Source organism: Lynx rufus, unplaced genomic scaffold (genome assembly GCF_022079265.1).
Source record: "Lynx rufus isolate CCGP_SWC_20201006 ecotype Redwood Valley unplaced genomic scaffold, mLynRuf1.p SCAF_17, whole genome shotgun sequence".
NCBI lineage: Eukaryota > Metazoa > Chordata > Mammalia > Carnivora > Felidae > Lynx > Lynx rufus.
The window spans coordinates 9,569,769-9,589,762 of record NW_025814831.1 but is presented as its reverse complement, the minus strand read 5'-3'; the positions used below and the strand labels follow the sequence as shown (position 1 = coordinate 9,589,762).

The 19,994-nt window shown below is 54.9% G+C and overlaps 1 protein-coding gene across 1 annotated transcript; it reads left to right on the top strand.

The window, feature by feature from the left end:
- The first annotated feature begins 14,363 nt into the window (after nucleotides 1–14,363).
- Nucleotides 14,364–19,146, top strand: BDKRB2 (bradykinin receptor B2). Its single transcript, XM_047079767.1, has 2 exons — nucleotides 14,364–14,437; nucleotides 18,042–19,146. The coding sequence occupies exons 1-2, from the start codon at nucleotides 14,364–14,366 to the stop codon at nucleotides 19,144–19,146; spliced, it is 1,179 nt and encodes a 392-aa protein (XP_046935723.1).
- Nucleotides 19,147–19,994: the final 848 nt, after the last annotated feature.

Below are 19,994 nucleotides of genomic sequence, written 5' to 3'. Positions count from 1 at the left end.
CACACAGAACCGTGGCCCCCGTTTCCCCTGTGGCAGGCTTCAGAGTAGACTGTGTGGGAAGGTGAGCATTTTGGGTGCGGCCCGTGCCTGGCACGGATTCACAGTGGGCCAGGCAGGGCATCTCAGAGGCTTTTGTTTCTAGTTCCCAAACCGTGAAATACAAGGGACCTAGGCAAGCTCGTGCATGTCAGAAATTCTCCCGGATCCTGGCTCGGGAAGTGGGAATTCTCCACCTGCTTTAGCACCAGAAATGATAAACCCTGGGGTCCTGTGGCCTCCCCCCTCACCCTGCCTCTCCCCTGGCAGGGTCTGCGAAGGTATTAGAGCCCTGGGCGAGTCTGCAAGACCCCTAGTCGGCTGAGCTGTAAACCTTCCTCGGCAGGGTTACAGGAAGAGATAACAGCGGTCTTGTGTTCGACCCCCTTCTCCACCGCACCCGCGCCACGAGAAGGAGGCAGCCTGGTGGGGCAGAGTAAGTGAGGACGTTGGTTTAAGGCCATACTCTGCACTTCACAGCTGGGTGGTCTTCCGGGGGTTGGTGACCTCTCTGAAGTTCGTCTTGCACCCAGAAGTCGGATGCTGTCATAGCCAGCATAACCGTCTCGCGGTGCTGCTTGGAGAAGTCGGGGAGATCAGGTCTGTGAATCACCTGACACAGAGTTGACAGTTCTCATCCCTTCTCACGGATGGATTGAACCTAAGGGTCTCAAAACAGAAAGGGCAAGGGCGAACAGGGCCGCGGCTTTGGATCGGGCCGCCATAAGCAGTCCTGGGGCCTCGACCTGGAGAGTTCAAGAAATCGTGGTCCAAATACACCAGAAACACTGCCCAGACTCTACTAGAACACCTCCAGTAACAGGAAAAGCATTGCAATTCGGCAAAGCCTCTGTCAGCTGCTACCCTGCCTGCCAGGATCGGGGATTCAGAGAAGCAAGGACCCTGTCCTATGCTCCAGGGACTGACAATATGGCAGTCGGGATGGGCGCAAAGGTGCAAAGAGAAAGAAAAGACTGTGTGTGTGTGTGTGTGTGTGTGTGTGTGTGTGTGTATGGTGGGGAGGGGGGTAACCTGAGCCTCTTTTGTTGTTTATCAAAATGAGGACAATCCTACGAGCCCCACCCTCCTTACAGGACTGAGGGAAACCCATGTACACGGGGGCACTTTGGCACAGAGTCCCAGGCCTGGCTCGGCCACCAAACTCCTGAGGCTCAGTTTCCTCACCTATCAAATGGGGCTATCCGTGCCCACTCTGAGTCGTTCCGAGGATCAAGTGAGTTAACGCTGCTTCTGCGCTCAGAACGCAGCGGGCGCACGGCAGATGCTACACACGTTTGCTGCCGACGTCACCTTCCGCGTCACCTTCGTCACCTTCGTCGTCATTCGTCCTTCCGTCAAATATTTGCCAAGCGCCGGCCCCGGGGCCAGGGCCGGTGGAGGGGAAGTCAGAGGCGTCTCACGCGGTTCCAGCACACCCGGCCTGGCAGGGAGAGAGACAGTCGGGGCGGCTGTGGACACAGAGTGAGCTCAGACATAATGGGAGCACAGGGGCTGGGAGCCTCGCTGCAGGGAGAGCTCAGCCGGGGCCCCAGGAGGCCTCCCGGAGGAGGGGATATGAAGCTGAATGTGAAGGATAACAGGAGTTGGAAGGGCTCCTCGCGGAGCGGGAATGGGCAGAAGGCAGGGGGTACACCTCTGCCCAGGGCGTGCGCCGATGGTTACATGCTTAGGAACTTTGTGAGCTCGCTGAGCATCACATCGGGCTTGAAATCAACCATGGCAGGAATCAACTCACCACCACGACAATCTCCAAAGGCTGCACGTGAGGCCTTTCTCTCCCCGAGAGCCCTTTGTTAACTTTTGCTGGCACACCATCGCCTCTGGCTCCTCTCCCTTGGCTGAACAAGCCACCCTCGTCCGGACAGATGTCTCAAGGGCTAAGGGGCGGGATGGCTCTTCCTCCTGCAGGAGGTCCTGGGCAAGTTCAAGTGAGCGGCGGGAGTGTTTACTGAGAAAGTGCTCACTGGGAGTCTACCCCACGCCAGGGCCTGGGGTTGGGGCGTGGGGCGTGAATCGGTCCCTGGGGGGATTTTTCTCAGGCACCAACTTCCCACACCAGGACAGACAGACCCGGAGGGAGGCTGTAAATCGGTGACAGAAGGCAGACAGGGCAGGAAGCTGACAGAGCTTTGCACCAAGGGAAGCAGCGACATGGACAAAAGGCAGAAAACCTTAAGAGTTGCTTTTATTCGCGTCTGGCTTCTGAGGAGGTGAAGGATCACCTAGATCCGCAGGTGGAGGGACCACACAGGACGCACCCTCCACGCTACGAGCCCCTTCAAGGCCACTGACCCATCCTGGTCACCACACTCCACCCCCTCCGGAGCCCACTCCGCCCTGCATCTCCCCCTCCCACCATCGCCCTCCTGCCCCACCTCCTCCGTCTCTGCTGCCTGGCTGCCTCAGCCCCCTGACTCTCTGCCTCCGGATTAAGGGAACCCCTCGAGCCGTCCAGATGGCGGTGCCAGTCACACCCCAACAACACCATGCTTTGGCCGTCCGGGCATCCCAGCCGAAAAGCCAGGAAGATGAGATCTATGCATGAGAGCGGTATGGGGGAGATCACCTGGTGGGACTGCTCCGGGCCAAAGCCTCAGGTGATGGCCTCCTCCAGGAAGCCACCTGTGCCCCGCACCCTTGGGCGTACTCCAACCAGCTGGGAGCTACCGAGGGCACCTGCTGGCTCTAGTTTACCATTAGAGTGGCACCGTAAAGAGAGACAGCGCAGCAAGGCACCGGGGTTCAAATCCTGGCTCCACTAGGTACCAGCTGTGTGACTCTGGCCTCTGCTTTCTCATCTGTGAAATGGGACCAGTAGTCAGACCTCCATCTAAGGTGGTTGCACATTTCCTGGCCGACTCTTGATTTCAGCTCAGGTCATGATCCCAGGGTCATGGGATCCAGCCCCGTGTCAGGCTCCCTGCTAATCATTCTCTCTCCCTCTGCCCTTCTCCCCAGCTTGTGCTCTCTCTCTCTGTCTCAAATAACACACACACACACACACACACACACACACACACTGTTACGATTAATTTAGCCTGCTTCTTTTTCCTTTTTTTTTTTTTAAATGTGACTACTAGAAAATTTACATTACTTTATGTTTCAAATTAAATCTCTACTAGACAGCACTGCTCTAGGCTCTGGGAAACCCTAGACAGCCAGGTTTCAGGAACAAGCGAACTGAAAAGAAGAAAACACAGAGTGAGAGATGCCAGGGAAACCTTTAAATTAAAAGAAACGTAAGAGACACATCAACCAACCCAATGTGACAAATAATTCGGGTCCTGATTCAAGAAAATAGCCCTGGGGAGCCTGGCTGGCTCAGCCGGAGGGGCATACGACTCCTGATCTCGGGGTTGTGAGTTTGGGCCCCACGTTGGGCATGGAGCCTACTTAAAAAAAGAGAGAGAGAAAGAAAAAATAACTTGGGAAAAAATATGAAATCGTGAGACCATCAGAAATTGGAACACCGCCTGGAGAGTTGATGCTAGTAAGGAATTACTATTGATTTCTGGTAGATGTGATCACGGATGCACAGTTAAACTTGTTGAAGAGAGTCCTTATGTGTTAGAAACACCCTGAGGGAGTCACGGAACAGATAGGCACGTGAGATTTGCTTGAAAACTTACAGGAAGGGTCGGGTAGGTTTTGGTGTGGAAGGCACAAGAGTGACCGTGAATTGGCAATTACTGAAGCCGGGTGATGGGCACAGAGATTCATGATGGGGGCCTGGCGGCTTGTGTAGATCTTCAAAACTTGCCATAAGGGGCGCCGGGGTGGCTCAGTCGGTTAAGCGTCTGACTTCGGCTCAGGTCACGATCTCGAGGTCCGTGAGTTCAAGCCCCACGTGGGGCTCTGTGCTGACAGCTGGGAGCCTGGAGCCTGCTTCGGATTCTGTGTCTCCTTCTCTCTCTGCCTTTCCCCCGCTCGTGTGCACGTGCTTGCACTTGCTCTCTCTCTCTCTCTCTCTTCTCTCTCAAAAGTAAATAAATATTAAAAAAAATTTTTTTTAATTAAAAAAAAAAACTTGCCGTAAGAATAAGCTAAAAAAAGAAAACAAAAACACAAACCAGGGGCTCTGCCTAGGTTCAGATCCCGGCTAGCCATGCCTCAGTTTGCTCATCTGTGAAATAGGGACAGAACAATGGTCCCTACACTGCAGAGATGTGCAAAGAAAATAGATTTGTTTTGCAGGTGCTTTACACCCTGTCACTGGCCTTCACACTACCTTTTTATGGGAAGCTATTCCCAGTTACCCAAGGGGCCAGGGCTCCTGCCACAGGTCATCAGCCAGACAAACCCAAGACACGCCCGGGTTTCCCTGCATCCCGAGTCCCAGCATGCTATCCTTACCTGTGCTGGGGACCCGGGGCCAGCTTTTCCCATCCTCTCTGATTCTCTGGCCTTGGGAGACTCAAGGCCAGTTCCTTTGCAGATCCACACTAAGAAACACGGTCCCCTTCCACTCCTTTCTGGACAAGGTGTGACACGGGCAGAACTTGGAGCTCTGGAATTCTCAGCGCTGACTCCCTGGGTTCCAGTGGGCTCCACCTTCCAAAGCAGAGTTGGGCCGAGGGCCATAGTCACGGGGCTGGGCAAGGCTCGGGCTTGCCTGTGGCTGTCGTGTCTTGGGCAGGCCTGGCCCGGGATCCTCAGAGGCTTCAGGGAGGCCGGGAGAAGGGGAACTTGCTAAGACTGGCTCATTCCATCCATCTCCATACGAGCCTTTGGATGCCAGCAAGTGAGGAGATGAGCCCCCGAGACTGCAGGGCGCTAATCCACTGCCTCTGTTTCCCCGTGGTAGCTCATTTCCTTTAGGGATACGGTTGTACAGAGGTCTCCAGAATCATCTATGACAACCCCTCATCGTAATCGTGGAAACGAAGTCCCAGAGATGTCACAGCGTCTATCCCAGGGCACACCTGGTACTCAGTGACAGAGACAGGAGACGGTCCTCGAAGGACGGCACTAGGCTGTGGCTTGATGTCCAAGTTCATTTGATCCTGCCCGCCGTGTCTGTGCTCGTCGCCAACTATATCTCACACCGAACGTGACAAACAAATGGGGAATAGGAGTTTGTTGAATGGGGGAGCCCGGGTGGGGAGTCCGGGGGGCTCAGTCGGTTAAGCATCGGGCTTCAGCTGAGTCGGGATTGTGCGGTTCATGGGTTCGAGCCCCGCGTCGGGCTCTGTGCTGACAGCTCAGAGCCTGGAGCCTGCTTCGGATTCTGTGTCTCCCTCTCTTTGCCCTTCCCCTGCTCATGCAATGTCTCTCTCTCTCTCTCTCCCTCTGAAAGATAAATAAACATTAAAACAATTTTTTTTAAAAGTTTGTTGAATGAAGCCCCCTCCCAGGAAGCGAACGGGCAATAGTAGAGGTCCCTTCAGAGACCAGATCTCAGAGGCTACAGTGTGGCAGGAAGGGACAAAACTCCACGTGCCCCAAACTGCGTGTTCTCCACTGTTCCTCTTGCACGCACCTTGGACAGGACCTGAACCACTTCGTGCCACGAAGTGTTGTTTTTTTTTTTTTCTCTTCAGCTGGCTCCAAGTCTCCGTTTATTATGTCATCACCTCCTCGTTTTGTAAACTGGCTTCCTGGGAAGACGGTCCCAGTACGGACACCCTTGCACGTGGCAGGAGGGCCAGGCCAGCAGCCAGTTTGGCAAAGGCCCCCGGCCACCGCCCTCTCCTGCCACCCCAGCAGGGCCACGGCCCCCCCGGGGGCCACCAGGACCCTCAGGGAGCTTGAGCGTCTGTGGAAGAAATGAACGTTCTTCAGCATACCCAAGCCTGGGCCTGTCCCAAAGGATTGCTTTTCTGGAAAACACACTCCCTGTGGACACACAGCCTTCCTGTTTTGCAAGGCTCTATTGCAAGGATTTCTATTCCCCCCCCCCCCCATTATAAATTCTTGACCTGCTTGTGACAGAAACCCTGGAACCTATAGGAAAGTGGAAAGGACATCTTTATAATCACACAAAGGCACTGCTCTCAGGTTTGGTGTAAGCCATCCACACTTGCGTGGGCTAGGGGTATGAGGTGGTTTTTTTTTTTTTTTTTCATTTTTTAAAAATGTTTATTTATTTATTTTGAGCGAGAGAGCAAGAGAGGGGCAGAGAGAGAGGGAGAGAGAGAATCCCAAGCAGGCTCCACACTCAGCGCAGAGCCTAAAGCGGGGCTCGATCTCAGGACCGTGAGATGGGGACCTGAGTCAAAATCAAGAGTCGGATGCTTCACTAACTGAACCACCCAGGCGCCCTGAGTCGGGGTTTTTTAACGTGTTCACAGTCAGACAATGTTAGCACACAGCTCTTTCTTCTGCATAGGACAGGGGCAGCTGTGGAATTTAAAAAAAAAAAAAAAAAAAAAAGAACGGGGGCCTGGGTGCCAGGATTCCAGAATTCCAGGATTCCAGGACCTGGTTTCAAAGTTGAGCTCTGCCACCAGCCGGCTGTGCGTCCTGGGGGAACGCCCACCATCCCCGGGTCTCTGTGTCCGTTTCTATAACATGAGGGAGTCTGGTGAAATAGTGTTCAAAAGCCCTTCTCACCCTAGTATTCCAGGATCTTGTCAGGTTAACCTAGAAAGAGTTTCCGGGGGCAGAAGGAAGTAGGAAGGAGGAATATACCCGGTACAAGAATCCCGTGCTTCAATTAAGACAGGTCCTCGGGCTCTGTCCCCAATGGCCCCAGTCTTGTAAATGCCTCCAGACCCCCAGGTCGCCTTTGGCCTGTACCAAACCCCTAAATAACGGCCACTCCAGCAGGAGACAGGCAAGGACTTGGCTCTTGTCATAGGCTGGCACTTATTTGCTGTGTCGCTTTAAACATCTCATCGCCTCTCTGGGCCTCCGTTTTCCCTTCTGTAAAAGGGAGGGTGGGAGTAGGTGGAGCATTTTCGTGAAAGCAAAATTCTTTCCTCCAATAAAATTGTTGGCAGCAACCTGATACAGGGCACAGAGGAAGGGCACACTGACATTCACGGAGCACCGCACACGGGTCACACGTTGTCGGGAGCACTTCGCTTTCACTATCCTCCTTATCTTCACAGCAAACCCACAAAATAGGCGCTATGAACATCCCCATTTGATGGATGAAAACACCGAGGTCTGGTGGGGTTCGGCGGTTTGTCCAAGGTTATACACGGCTAGTCCGTGTTGGAGCTGGGATTCTGACCTGGTTGGATCTCAGTTATGAAACCCCGGTCCCTTGTCTTTCCAACCCTTTGGGGACATCTCCGGGGACTCAGCCCACGCTCCTCCACATTCACACACACACACACACACACGGTGGCCATTCCTCTGTAGCCCATCCATCAAGCTCCCCACTGCACCCCCAAAGCGGGGCCCCAGGGACTGCCGACTTCCCAGGCCCCATGCAGCCAGCTGAGCGGTCCACACCATCCCCACAGGCCACAGCCACCTGCACAGGGCACCCAGACGGGGGTGGGCAGCCCCAGCAAAGGCAAGGAGGTGGGAGCATAGGGAACGTCCTTGGAGATCAGGAGAGGGGTGACAGTGGCTGGGGCATGTTAACCTTAAAAATAAGACTGTCAGTTCTTTTACCAGAAAAAAATGGTTTATTTGAGAGTAACAGAATCACAACGTGAAACACATAACTACAGCGAAGCCATGGACAAGCCTGGAGAACAGAGTAAGGCTCTTTTCCCAGAGGGAAGGGGGGGAAGTCAGGAGGGCTGTTATAAACAAAAAGCCCTTTGGAGGAAACTGGGCGTTGGAAGTATAGTGGCTTCTCATTGGCTGAGCTGCGTCTATCTCTCATTGGCTGGGCTGTTGCTGAGCGAGGAGACAATCTTCCTTCTTTACCCCTGGGGCTGTAAAGGGGAAGCCCAAGATTCCTTCTGCTGGGATTGCGTGTTTTCTGCTGGGGCTGTGGAGGGCTGCTGGGAGCAGCACTGAAGGTCTGCCTGCTGGCCTCCCGACCCCATTTTATTTTTTTGTTTTGTTTTGTTTTTTCCACGTTTTTTATTTATTTTTGGGACAGAGAGAGACAGAGCATGAACGGGGGAGGGGCAGAGAGAGAGGGAGACACAGAATCGGAAACAGGCTCCAGGCTCTGAGCCATCAGCCCAGAGCCCGACGCGGGGCTCGAACTCACGGACCGCGAGATCGTGACCTGGCTGAAGTCGGACGTTTAACCGACTGCGCCACCCAGGCGCCCCCCGACCCCATTTTAAATGAGGTTTCTTTTCCTTCACTTGGCACAGGGAAAATCTAGCACATGAAAAGGGATTGGAATAAAGGAATGGTTTCGTAACTAACACTAAGCAAATACAGTGACTTGATATGATATTCCATGTAAAATCATGGGAGAAGAAAGGATGCTTGCATGTGGATGTGCGTAGGGATAGAACTCTGGGAGTTTTGAACACAAATGCTCTTGACTGGTTATGTTATCTTGTAAAACAATTAGGGAGGGTTTTTTTTTTTTAAGGGGAAGGATTGGTGTTAGAATGTCCAATGAGGTTTCCCATTAAAACTCCAAACCCCAGGGGTGTCTGGGTGGCTCAGTTGGTTAAGCATCTGGCACTTGATTTCAGCTCAGGTCATGGTCTCATGGTCAATGGGATTGAGCCCTCAGGGCTCTTCCTTGACAGCTTGGAGCCTTCTTGGGACTCTCTCTCCCTCTCTCTGCCCCTCCCCTGCTTGTGCTCTCTATCAGAAATAAATAGTTTGGGGCGCCTAGGTGGCTCAGTTGATTTAAGCATCTGACTTCGGCTCAGGTCATGATCTCACAGTTCATGGGTTCGAGCCCCACGTCGGGCTCTGCTGACAGCTCAGAACCTGGAGCCTGTTTCGGATTCTGTGGCTCCCTCTCTCTCTCTTTCTGCCCCTCCCCCATTCATGCGCTGTCTCTCCCTCTCTCTCTCTCAAAATAAATAAACGTTAAAAAAAATTTTTTTAATCAACTTAAAAAAAAAAACAAAAAAACCCTCCAAAAACCAATGTGGGGAAAAGAGTCAAAACAAGTTGAACAGAAGAACCTTCCATAATAAGGAGGTAAAGCATAAAGACTGAGCCAGCCCTGGGGTATCTGAGGGCAGGCAGAGTTGGGTGAGTGCACCCTACCCTGTGAGGCAGAAAGCATGTGGGTGAGGGGCTCTGCTCATCTTACATTCTCTATACATGTTTCCAAAACATTCCAGGCCCATAAAGTGTCCAAATGCCAGAAGGGCCCACATGATTGGGTTGGATCTTCTGATTCAGCTCTCTAGGAGTTCCTGGAATGGGGGAGGACTTCCCAGAACCCCATCCTTCCCCGTAGTTGGGTATGGCCTTTTTTTAGGGACAAAGAGGAAAAAAAGTCCTTTGGAAATCCTGTGGCCAGGCCACGCTTTTTCCCCGCTGCCGAGGCCCATACGGTGCATGAGCCCACCTCCTTCCCCAGCCCCCCAGTATTTACTGTGGCCTGAAGTTTCCCTGGGTGCTTATCTGTAAGCCGCATCCTTACCCGGCACTCATGTAGATCCGATTCTAGAGGAAAGCATTTGTTCTGGAGGTGTGTCTGGCAGAGGGCTCTAAGATGTGATTCAAGAGACCTCGGTTCTTTCCAGCTCTGGCCTGGACTCCAAAAGGCTGGGTGGTCTGAGACATTCCACTTCTTCCTGGAGCAAGTGGTGTTCGAGAGACTGGGATGTGCAGATCGGTGCAGGCAGGGCGGAGGGGGTGGGGTGAAGGGGGAGGGCCCTTCCCACTCGGGGTGCTGAGTATAATGGGGTAGAGGGCCACACACACACACACACACACACACACACCCCTTTTGTTCAGATGGAAGACAGAACTACAATCTCAAGTGTTCCCCCCAGACCCGCGGGGCCGGCGATGTCCCAGTGACACCCTCGTCATCTCTCCACCCAGCTTTGGGATCAGTGTCCGAAAACCTAGGCTGGGTCTGTGAGCGGGAGAGCAGGCCCCACGGAAGGGTCCCCTCCGAAATCCCACGCCTCCCGTGCTGTGGCCGAAGCAGACCAGCCCTCCCACAGGGGCGGGAAGGGCAGCTCACATTCTGGAACACGTTGACCGCATGCTCTGTGCCTGTTCAGGCACTGACTCATCCGCTGCTCACCGCGGCCCTGCGAGGTGGGGGCTATTTTTACACTAAGCCCCGAATGACAAGCCCAGCAGAGGGGGACCCAGTTCAGATCCCAGAAGGCTCTAGCTGCCGCGCTGGGCCCCCTGGCTGGCGACACAAGTTTCTAGGGTGCTTTGGGGTTGTTTCCCCCCAGTTCGGTCACTCCCCCTGAGGGCTCTGCAGTACTGTTGCCACTTGTCCAGCTACTTCTTTAATAGACTTACTTCTGAACGGTCACTTCACGTGGCCACCTTCTTACTAAACGGAAAACGAGTGTCATCTGTCATAACAACAACCTGTGACAAATAAATACAATGGCCTGCCGTATAAAAGCCCCGCTACTAAAGTCAGACGAGATTCAGGCACGAGGCCCGCCCTCTTCGGTGAAAGCAAATCCCACAGGGGTGTTGAAAACGCACCAACAGGGCTGGGACGGCCCCGGTGGGAAGAGTGACCACACAATACGGGGTTATTTGCCATTCAGCCCTCAACCCTCGCTTCGGGCAACAGCTCCCTGCTTTAGCACACAGCCACAAAACGCTGCCACAAAACGCAGCCACGGCTGGGATCCCAGGTTGGGGGGCCCACGCAAGGCGAGATTTGGCCCTTGAGGAAGTGGCACTGTGTGTTTTGTGGCGGCTGCAGCCTCAGAGCCCCCCAGACACAAACCAAAACCGGATCCCTCTGAGACTCCGGTGGAATTTACTCCTGGCAGAACGGACGGCCAGTGTCGATGTGACTCAACGAAGGGAGATCTTTTTTAAAGCAAGTCCTTCTTGGACAGGATTCTGAGGCAGATGAACAAGGGAATCAGAATGTTGGAAGCTTCCTTCTGAACATCAGTGTGAGCAACGAGGGGGGAGCCCAGCCGCAGGGTCAACCCCCCTCTCTTCTACCTCTACTCCAGCCAGGAGGGGCAGTCTGCGGGGGGGACTGACCAGGACATCGAGGCCCAGGGGGGCAAGGGGGCTCGTTCAGGGTCACAAGGAGAGTGCCGCACGCCTGGCCACCGCCCCCCCCACTCCCCCCTCCCCGTGCCAGCTTGGCTTGAGCCAAGCTCTCTCCCACATTCCTTCCGATCGCTCTCTGACATCAGATTTTATAATCCCAGGGCCTATTCGACAGGGTCCCGGGAGGAAAGAAGAAGGCACATTCACACTGGGTAATATTGAGGTGTTTTTGACAGAGGGTCTATTTTCGGAGTGTGGACGGCGTGTGGGGGTGCCGGCGGGGCACCAGAGCCAGCACAGCCAAGGTCCTGGCACGGGTCACCCCCTCCCTCCCAGAGAACTGAACAGGACCAGGTGGCAGTCTCCAGAATCCTGGCCAGCGAGGTGGGAAGGGCCCCTGATAGGAGCTGTGAGCTCAGCCCCTGGAGGCCCTGAGGCAGAGAACTGGGAGCCCACGCCCCAGCTGATGCCCCATGTACTTCCTCCCTCCCCGCCCTGCTGGTGCTCCCACTGGCCAAGCCCAAAGGAAGCCAGCCCTGCTGAGGTTCCTGGGTGGGTGGGGGTGGGGGGGCTTGCAGGGAGAGTGGCCTGGAGCTGCCTGCGGCTCTCACAGGCAGAATCCTCCTGGGGATGCCTCCGCCAGCAGAGGCAGAGAAGCAACTAGCATCTACAATTTCTCCAGACTTGAAACCCCCTCTCCAGAGGGCTGCAGAGAAACTCCGGCTTTGTTTTCAAAATGAGAGCAATGTTTACAGCCATTAGCCAGCAATTAGGATCAGCCGCCCAGATCCGGGAACACCCAACTCCCAGGGGCCACGAGGAAACACTGGGCACTCCCCAGGGTGACTGAGCTGAAGCACCTCCGCCCCCGCCCGCAGTCACCTGTGCAGTTGTCACTGTCTGGGTGGAATTGGGGGGCCTGGGACAGACTGAAGTCCCTCTGCAGGAGAGGGGAGCCCCATGGGGCAGGGGAAGCTCACCTTGCTTTCCCCCGCCCCCCCCCATCTCAATAAGGGTCCTGGAGGAATGAATGATTCAAACACATGGCCTCTGCCCTCCGCTTTCCAGGGACCAGGGAGGCCCTCCCCAAAAGGCAATCTACTAGACCTTTCTTCCCTTCCCCCAGACCCCTTCCGTCCCTGAAGCATCAGCAGGACTTGGCTGCTTGCTGGCCTCCTCTTGCAAGTTCCAAATCCTGACCTCCGCTCAGTTCAGGGGTTCAGGGAAACCTTTTCCAGATGTTCATTAAATATCTTCTGCCTCGTTTCCTGCTTACTAACTCAGTCTCTTCTTTTTCTAATGCCTTAATGTTTCTTGGACTGTCGGCCGCCTTCCCTTCACCTCCTACAACTGGATTAGGAGAGCTGGCTTCTGGAAGCTCCATGTGCCTGCTGAGGGGTGGCTGAAACCTGGGGCGGGGCAGATCCACGGCTCCATGCACGTGCACAGGGGCACCCAGGTTTTCACACCCTTCCTGGACGGGAGGAAGAGGGCAGGTGAGATCCCGGCGCGAGCTCGAGGTCTGGACCAGAAGGGGGGGTTCAAGCCCCACCTCTGGGTCTTGTTAGCAATGGCACCCGGACGAGTGACCTCCCCCATCTCTGCACCCCCACCTCCTCGGCAAGGCCAGCCTGTGGCAGATGCCTACCTCCCGGGATGAGAGTACAGTTGGTCTTTGAACAAAGCTGGGGGGAGGGGTGCTGACAGCCCTCCCTGTCGGAAATCCGCATCTGACTTTTGACACCCCCAGACCTTAACTGCTGAGAGCCTACTGTTGACCAGAAGCCTTACCAATAACATAAACCGCGGATTAACACATATTTTGTATGTCATATGTAACATATAGTGTCTTACAATAGAGTGAGCTAGGGAGAAGCAAATGTTATTAAGAGAAACGTAAGGAGGCCCCCGGGTGACTCAGTTCATTAAGCGTCTGCGACTCTCAGTTTCAGCTCAGGTCCATGATGTCACGGTTCGGGGGATCAAGCCCCCCGCTTTCGCCCCCCGCCCCACTGCCTCCAACAGGCTCTGTGCTAACTGTGCAGAGCCTGCTTGGGATTCTCTTTCTCTGTCTGTCTCTCTCTCTCTCTGCCCCTCCCCTGCTCATGCTCGCTCACGCGCTCTCTCTCTCTCTCCCAAAATAAATATTAAAGAAAAAAAAAAAAAAAGAAAATCACAAAGAAGAGAAAATAAATTTACATTTACGGGAGTGTACCGTATTTATTGGAAAACATCCGCATACCTGGACCCTCGCAGTTCAAAGCTGTGCTGTCCGAGGGTCAGCTGTACAGTGAAACAAGAAGAGGGACAGAGAAAGGCTCTGAGTCCCTCTCACCCGGGGCTCAGACCTTGAGAGCACACTGTGCCAGTCACCACCACAAGGGTTGGAACCGCTCCTCTGTACCCGCCTTTGCCTTTAGGCTCGAAGCCCCTGGAGATCCTCCAGCCCAGGCCCCCCACCCCCAGCTCCAGACCCACTCTGAGCCCCACGGCTACTTGCACCCCTCCCTGTGAGTTTCAGAAGCACCTCAAACTTAACACGTCCCAGTCTAAACACATGACCCCTTCTCCAAGTCAGCCCTCCGCCTCTTGCCTTCACAGGAGATGGCAGCACCTGTGGTGGGGGGTGTCTTTGACACGTCCCTCGCTCTCCTCCCCGGGCTCTCATGGCCAGCCTTACACCAGGGCTGAACCTGCTAACCGGTCTCCCTGCTTCCGCTCTGTCCCTGCCACAATCCCGTACCCTCCGTCCCCCAGCGGCCACCAGGGCCTAACACACATCCACACCACGCTTCTTCCTGCCTCGGGGCCTTTGCAACGCTGCTCCTTCGTAGACATCCTCCCCTCCACCGCCATCTTTTTGCTCAGTTTCCTCCTGCTCACCCTCAGCTCTTAAAATAAATATCCATTTCCCACCCCCCCCCCCACCCACGCCAGGCTGGTTTAGGACTCCATCTTATATGCTTCCGTGGGACCTTTATTTCATAGCACTTGCATCAGTTTTCAATTATTTCGTGACTATTTCAGTAATGTCTGGCTTCTCCATTAAACTGTAACCTCCTGGAGGACAGGACATTGTGCCATTATGTCCCTAGCACCCAGTATGCAGCAGCTGCTGAATAAATATTTGTTAGCGAAGGGCTCGATTTCCCTTCCCTCGTGGACAAACGCATGTGTGTTTTATGGTCCCCAGCCCACGATCTAACTGTCTTTTCTCCTCCGATCAGCCCGGGCGCCTCACGCACGCCTCCCTCTGAGTCCAAATGTTCTCTTCCTGGAGGAGACATATGTTCGTGTCTTTTCATGAGGACCCCGTGCCCACCACAGCCACTTTCGGGTAAGTCAAAAGAATTCCTTGATTTACTGCTTATGGTGGGAGGGGCAGACAGCCTGGAGAAGACTTGGGGAACGTGACCCCCATCTCCTGGGCAACAGTGAGAGCAACAGGCAATGTGGGATCCGCAGAAAAAAAAAACCTCTCGAGGGCTGGTAGGGCCCGTGTTCGAGTCCCCCATGGACCTGGTGGGAGCAGGGCGGGTGGTGTTCTGTTGGGCTTGGTGGGGTACGGGGATGCGGGAGGAGGATACAGAAGTGATGGTCATGTGCGACCCATCCCAAATGAACTTGGAAATGAAGAGAGTGACACTCTGAAGTCAGCACCCAAGGAATCAGAGATGCACCAGGTCACCACGGAGAAGGGATGTCTCCAACTCATGTCTGATGTCTGGTAGGAGGCCTAGCCACTCTATAGAGAGAACCGATTGCGAGTGGAAGCAGAAGAAAGGGAGGGTCGGTCTTGAGGGTTCAGGGCTGGTGAGACAAAGGGCAGAGGGGCCCCGCCTGGCTTCTCAGCCCTGTATGGGGTGCAGCATACCATGGAGATGACCAGGCAGCCACGGGGCACTTAACTCCCAGTTTTGCACTCCCCAGGCCACCTCGGACAATCTAGTGGCTTCTCAGAGCCAGCTAAGGGCCAGGGGCCATCCCGTTGGCAAAGGACCACATTGCTGGGAAATTAACAGGCAGCATCTGGTGCCATACTTCCGTCTTCCGAGACCCAGACCCTGAGAGACAACTGTCCAAGCCTGGGTCACTGAGAAAATAGGTTTTATGTAGCTACAAAAACAGGGCCAAAGGTTGGACCAAGGAGGTTGTCCAGGAGAAGCTTTACATCCAGAGGCTCTGGAAGGAGCCTGCCAGTTTGCACAGGTCAGGAACTTAGGGCCCAGTGGGGACGGCTCGTCTCTGTTCTGTGATATCTGGGGTCTCAGCCGGAATACTCCAAGGCTAGGGTGCCAGGGTCAACCAAAGGCTGAACTGGGGCCAGAGGATCTGCTTCCAAGGGGGCAAGTTGGTTCCTCCCACACCGCTGCTTGAGCGCCCTCACAACATGGCTGCCAGCTGCCCCCACAGCAAGCACCCTTGCAAGGCCAAGGAAGAAACTGCAATGTGTTTTATGACAGACCGCGGACTCACACACTGTCACTGCCACCATGGGTGGGAAGCAAGTCAGCGGCTACATTCACTGCAAGAGGAACTAGACTCCACCCTTTGAAGGGAAAGGTAGCAAAAAATTGGGGGACATATCCAAATCACCACTCCGCCAGAAGAATCTTCCCAGAGCCTTTCTCCTATCCCATCACTCCCTCCTTAAAGCTCTCAGGGACAAAGCTTCACTTTCTTAGCAGCCAGTGATGACTGTCCTTTTTCCTTTATTCATCCCATCCCTGGCCACTTCCCACCTTGCCTTCCAGAACATGCCGGAGGCTTCCGCATCTCTGCACCTCCGCTCAAGCTGCTCCTTCTGCCTGGTCTTCCTCTCTCCTTGTTGGTGTTGTTTGTTTGTCTTGTTTTTTCATTTTCTTATTTGAGAATAGTGGAGACACAATGCTACCTTGGTTTCCAGGGTACAACATAGCCATCCAACTTCTCTATATGTTACGCTGTGCTCACTGCAAATGTAGCCACCCTCTGTCACCACATAACACTGTTCCTTTTGCTCTCTGTTGACATGTTCCTCGTCTTTCGAGATCCAGCTCCAGAGTCACAGAGTCACCTCTGTCCTTCTCCACACACACCCAATTCTGTGCCCCACACCCCCACGGCATCCATCACACTCTAGACCACAGTTGCCAGGAGCTTGGGCAGGGCGTGGGGGACACGTGGCACTCACCTCTGGGTCCCTACAGACAGGGTGGAGCTCAGCACAGAGAAGATGCTCAGAGCACATTGAAAGGACCATTGCAGGGGCAGGTCACGTTCTCATAGTTCGAGAGTTCGAGCCCTACGTCGGGCTCTGTGCTGACAGCTCAGAGCCTGGAGCCTGCGTGGGATGCTGTGTCTCCCTCTCTCTCTGCCCCTCCCCCACTGGTACTCGGTCTGTCTGTCTGTCTCTCTCTTTCAAAAATAAATAAAACATTAAAAAAAAGACAAGTGTTTTAAAAAAGTAAATAAATGAATACATACGTACGTACATACATACATAAATACATAAATAACAATTGCACTGAGGAATGAGTTAGTCACAGGTGCCCAGTCTGGCCGCTCAAAGCCAGCCAGCTGGTCCCGGAAGCAGAGGGGCTTTTCCTAGGAAATCCCACCGGTGAACAGCAGGTTCTTTCCCTTAGCTGTGGCTCAGCCCGCCACCCCCCACCTCCCAGCCAATGAGCCTGCCCCGGAAGGACTCACCCACCCAGGAAGAGCTCCCCTCCCACCACCTTCCCTGACTCTCCCTGCCCTGGGCACTAGGGAAACATCTACTCAGTCTTGCCCTCTGGTTGTACTCTCCGCTTTCGATGTGTCTTCACGCCCACGCTTTGAGTTGGACCTTGCAACAGCCGTACAAAGCCAGTCAAGAAGAGAGCAGTGTTTTACTCCAAAGGAAACACAATGGAAGCTCGGGCAGGCCAAGAAATTTGCCTAAGACCACACAGCTAGGGAGCTGTCCAACCCCCGTGCCTCTTGGCAGAGGGTAGAGAGGAAGTAGCCTGAACAGTGACACTTCCAGAAAATGAACCGCCCCATGGTCTGAGTCGCACCCAAGAGTGGAAGAGGAAGAAGTGAGTTAATGATACAGTCGCTAATACAGGAGCAAGAACCTGAAAACCGTGGTGCCGGTTGTTTTCATAAGTTCACGAAAAGTCGATAATTATTCGTGCTTGTTGAAGCAAGAGCACAGCTTTTTGCCCACTGTCTTGGATTCCCACCGCAGCCCTGAGAAGTAGGTTCTGTTATTCCCATTTTACAAGGTAGGTCACTGAGGTTCAGAGAGGCTAATTAACTTACCCAAGGTCACACAGCCAATGAACGCGCCGAGATATGAACTGTCTGGTTCCAAAGCCCCTGCCTTCCCTTGCCATCACGTGACCTCGGACTGTCGTCAACACTTGGCTGATGGAGGTTCTGGAAGCACAGCGCTGCCTTCTGCCAGAAGGAGACAGGGTGTGGGCAGATGGGCTGTGGTCTCGGAGGCAGGTTGGAATATCACTGTCTGGCATGATATCATCTTTCTCCTCTAATAAATTACTCACCGTGACCAGGCCACGAGAGGCTGAAAGATGCCCAGCTCCCTTGGGAGGGGCCCACGCGATAAGGAAGGAATGTGTTTTGCATCCTCCCATCACGGAAGCTTCGAGGAGGCCCAGGGCCCAAGACTGACTGTTGGTGCCGCGGGTGGACACCGTCCAAGGAAACATCCCAACGGAGCTGCCAGGCAAACAACACAAGCTCTCGGCTCAGCCCAAGGAGACGGGGTCCCTCTGAAAGACCCCAGGGAGTCGGGGGCGCCCCGGTCTCTGAGCACGCGGCAGAAAGGGCCTGAGCGCCCCTCCCGACCTCGCTTCTGGAAGCTGCTTGCTGAGTCCCCCTCCTTCTGCGTCAGTTGTCTCTCCTCCTTCTTGTGACCTTGAGGTGTAACAGCCTCTTTTGCGCTTTTCTTTCAGCGTCGAAATGCTCAACATCACCTCGCAGGTGCTTGAGTCCACTCTCAACGGGACGTCGTCCCAGGGCTGCGTCTATGCCGAGTGGTGGAGCTGGCTCAACGCCGTCCAGGCTCCCTTCCTCTGGGTCCTGTTCGTGCTGGCGGCCCTCGAAAACATCTTCGTCCTCGGCGTCTTCTGCCTGCACAAGAGCAGCTGCACGGTGGCCGAGATCTACCTGGGCAACCTGGCCGCGGCGGACCTGATCCTGGCCTGCGGGCTGCCCTTCTGGGCCATCACCATCGCCCACAACTTCGACTGGCTTTTTGGGGAGGTCCTCTGCCGCGTGGTGAACACCATGCTCTACATGAATCTATACAGCAGCATCTGCTTCCTGATGCTGGTGAGCATCGACCGCTACCTGGCCCTGGTGAAAACCATGTCCATGGGCCGGATGCGCGGGGTGCGCTGGGCCAAACTCTACAGCCTGGTGATCTGGGGGTGCACGCTGCTCCTGAGTTCGCCCATGCTGGCCTTCCGGACCATGAAGGAGTACGCGGCCGAGGGCCACAACGTCACGGCCTGCATCATCGTCTACCCGTCGCGCACCTGGGAGGTGTTCACCAACGTGCTCCTGAACTCCGTGGGCTTCCTGTTGCCCCTGGTCGTCATCACCTTCTGCACGGTGCAGATCATGAAGGTGCTGCGCAACAACGAGATGCAGAAGTTCAAGGAGATCCAGACGGAGAGGAAGGCCACGGTGCTGGTCCTGGCCGTGCTGCTGCTGTTTGTCACCTGCTGGCTGCCTTTCCAGGTCAGCACCTTCCTGGACACGCTGCTGCGCCTCAACATCCTGTCCGGCTGCTGGGATGAGCACATCGTCGACGTCTTCACGCAGATCGCGTCCTACATGGCCTACAGCAACAGCTGCCTCAACCCGCTGGTGTACGTGATCGTGGGCAAGCGCTTCCGCAAGAAGTCACGGGAGGTGTTCCGGGGACTGTGCCAGAAGGGGGGCTGCGTGTCGGAGTCCACCAAGACGGAGAACTCCATGGGCACGCTACGGACCTCCATCTCGGTGGAACGCCAGATTCACAGACTGCCCGAGTGGGTGGGGAACAGCCAGTGAGGGCCGCCCCGAGGACTACGGTTCGCGTGGGTGAGGGTGCGGTTACAGCTGCCCCTCAGGATGTGCCCGAGCAGGAACGGAAGGCATGCGACCTTGGGCAGTAAGCCGACGTCTCCGGCCAAACACAGGCGCTTCGTTCCCGCCCTGCCCAAGATGCAGCGGGCGAGGCTGTGAGGATGGGGTGACCTCGTGCCCAGAGCCAAGGGCTCCATAAACATGACGGTATTATTGTTCCCATTTGCTGCCACCCGTGGGCCAGTCTGCTTCTTCCCAGGAGTGGAGGGGGCCTGGGGACAGGGACAGGAGTGACTGAGTGTCCCTCCCACATGGTGTCCCAGCCTGCCCCAGCGTGCCAGATCACGTCTCCGGGAGAACTGCCACCCCAGCTTTGAGGCCACGGCCGGGTCCACAGGCGGGGGGCCTGGCTGGAGTTTTGCCTTCAGTCTCTTAAATCCTCTCAGCTGGGACTCCGGAGGATGATTTCTCAGATCAGTGAAGGTTGAACTCTGAGGGATCCCTGGTAAGAACCCGGAGACCAGGATCCCATCACTCCCCCTGCCCATGGGCGAGATGGTCTGTGCCAAAAAAGAACTCGATGAGCACTTAGCACTTATCTAGCACTTGCTGTATAGGCAAGTATTGAGCACCGCGGGCAAGAGGGAAGAAAAAAGCAAGTATAATCTCTGTCTCCGAGGAACTCGCAAACTCGAACAGGGATGACTACTTCCAACGACCAGAAGGCTGTTCTGCGACGTGGTGGAGCGAGGCACCCTGGCTGGTGCAGAGGAGAGGACTGAGGAGGAGCCTGACGCCCCAGTTCTGCTGATAATTAGTGGCACGTCATTTAA

What these genes read in the sequence shown, in the direction of transcription:
- BDKRB2 (XM_047079767.1), top strand. Translation starts at nt 14,364, where the DNA reads ATGTTCTCTTCCTGGAGGAGACATATGTTCGTGTCTTTTCATGAGGAC. An exon ending in CCCACCACAGCCACTTTCGG is followed by an intron (nt 14,438 to 18,041) that starts GTAAGTCAAAAG and finishes CTTTTCTTTCAG; the next exon opens with CGTCGAAATGCTCAACATCA.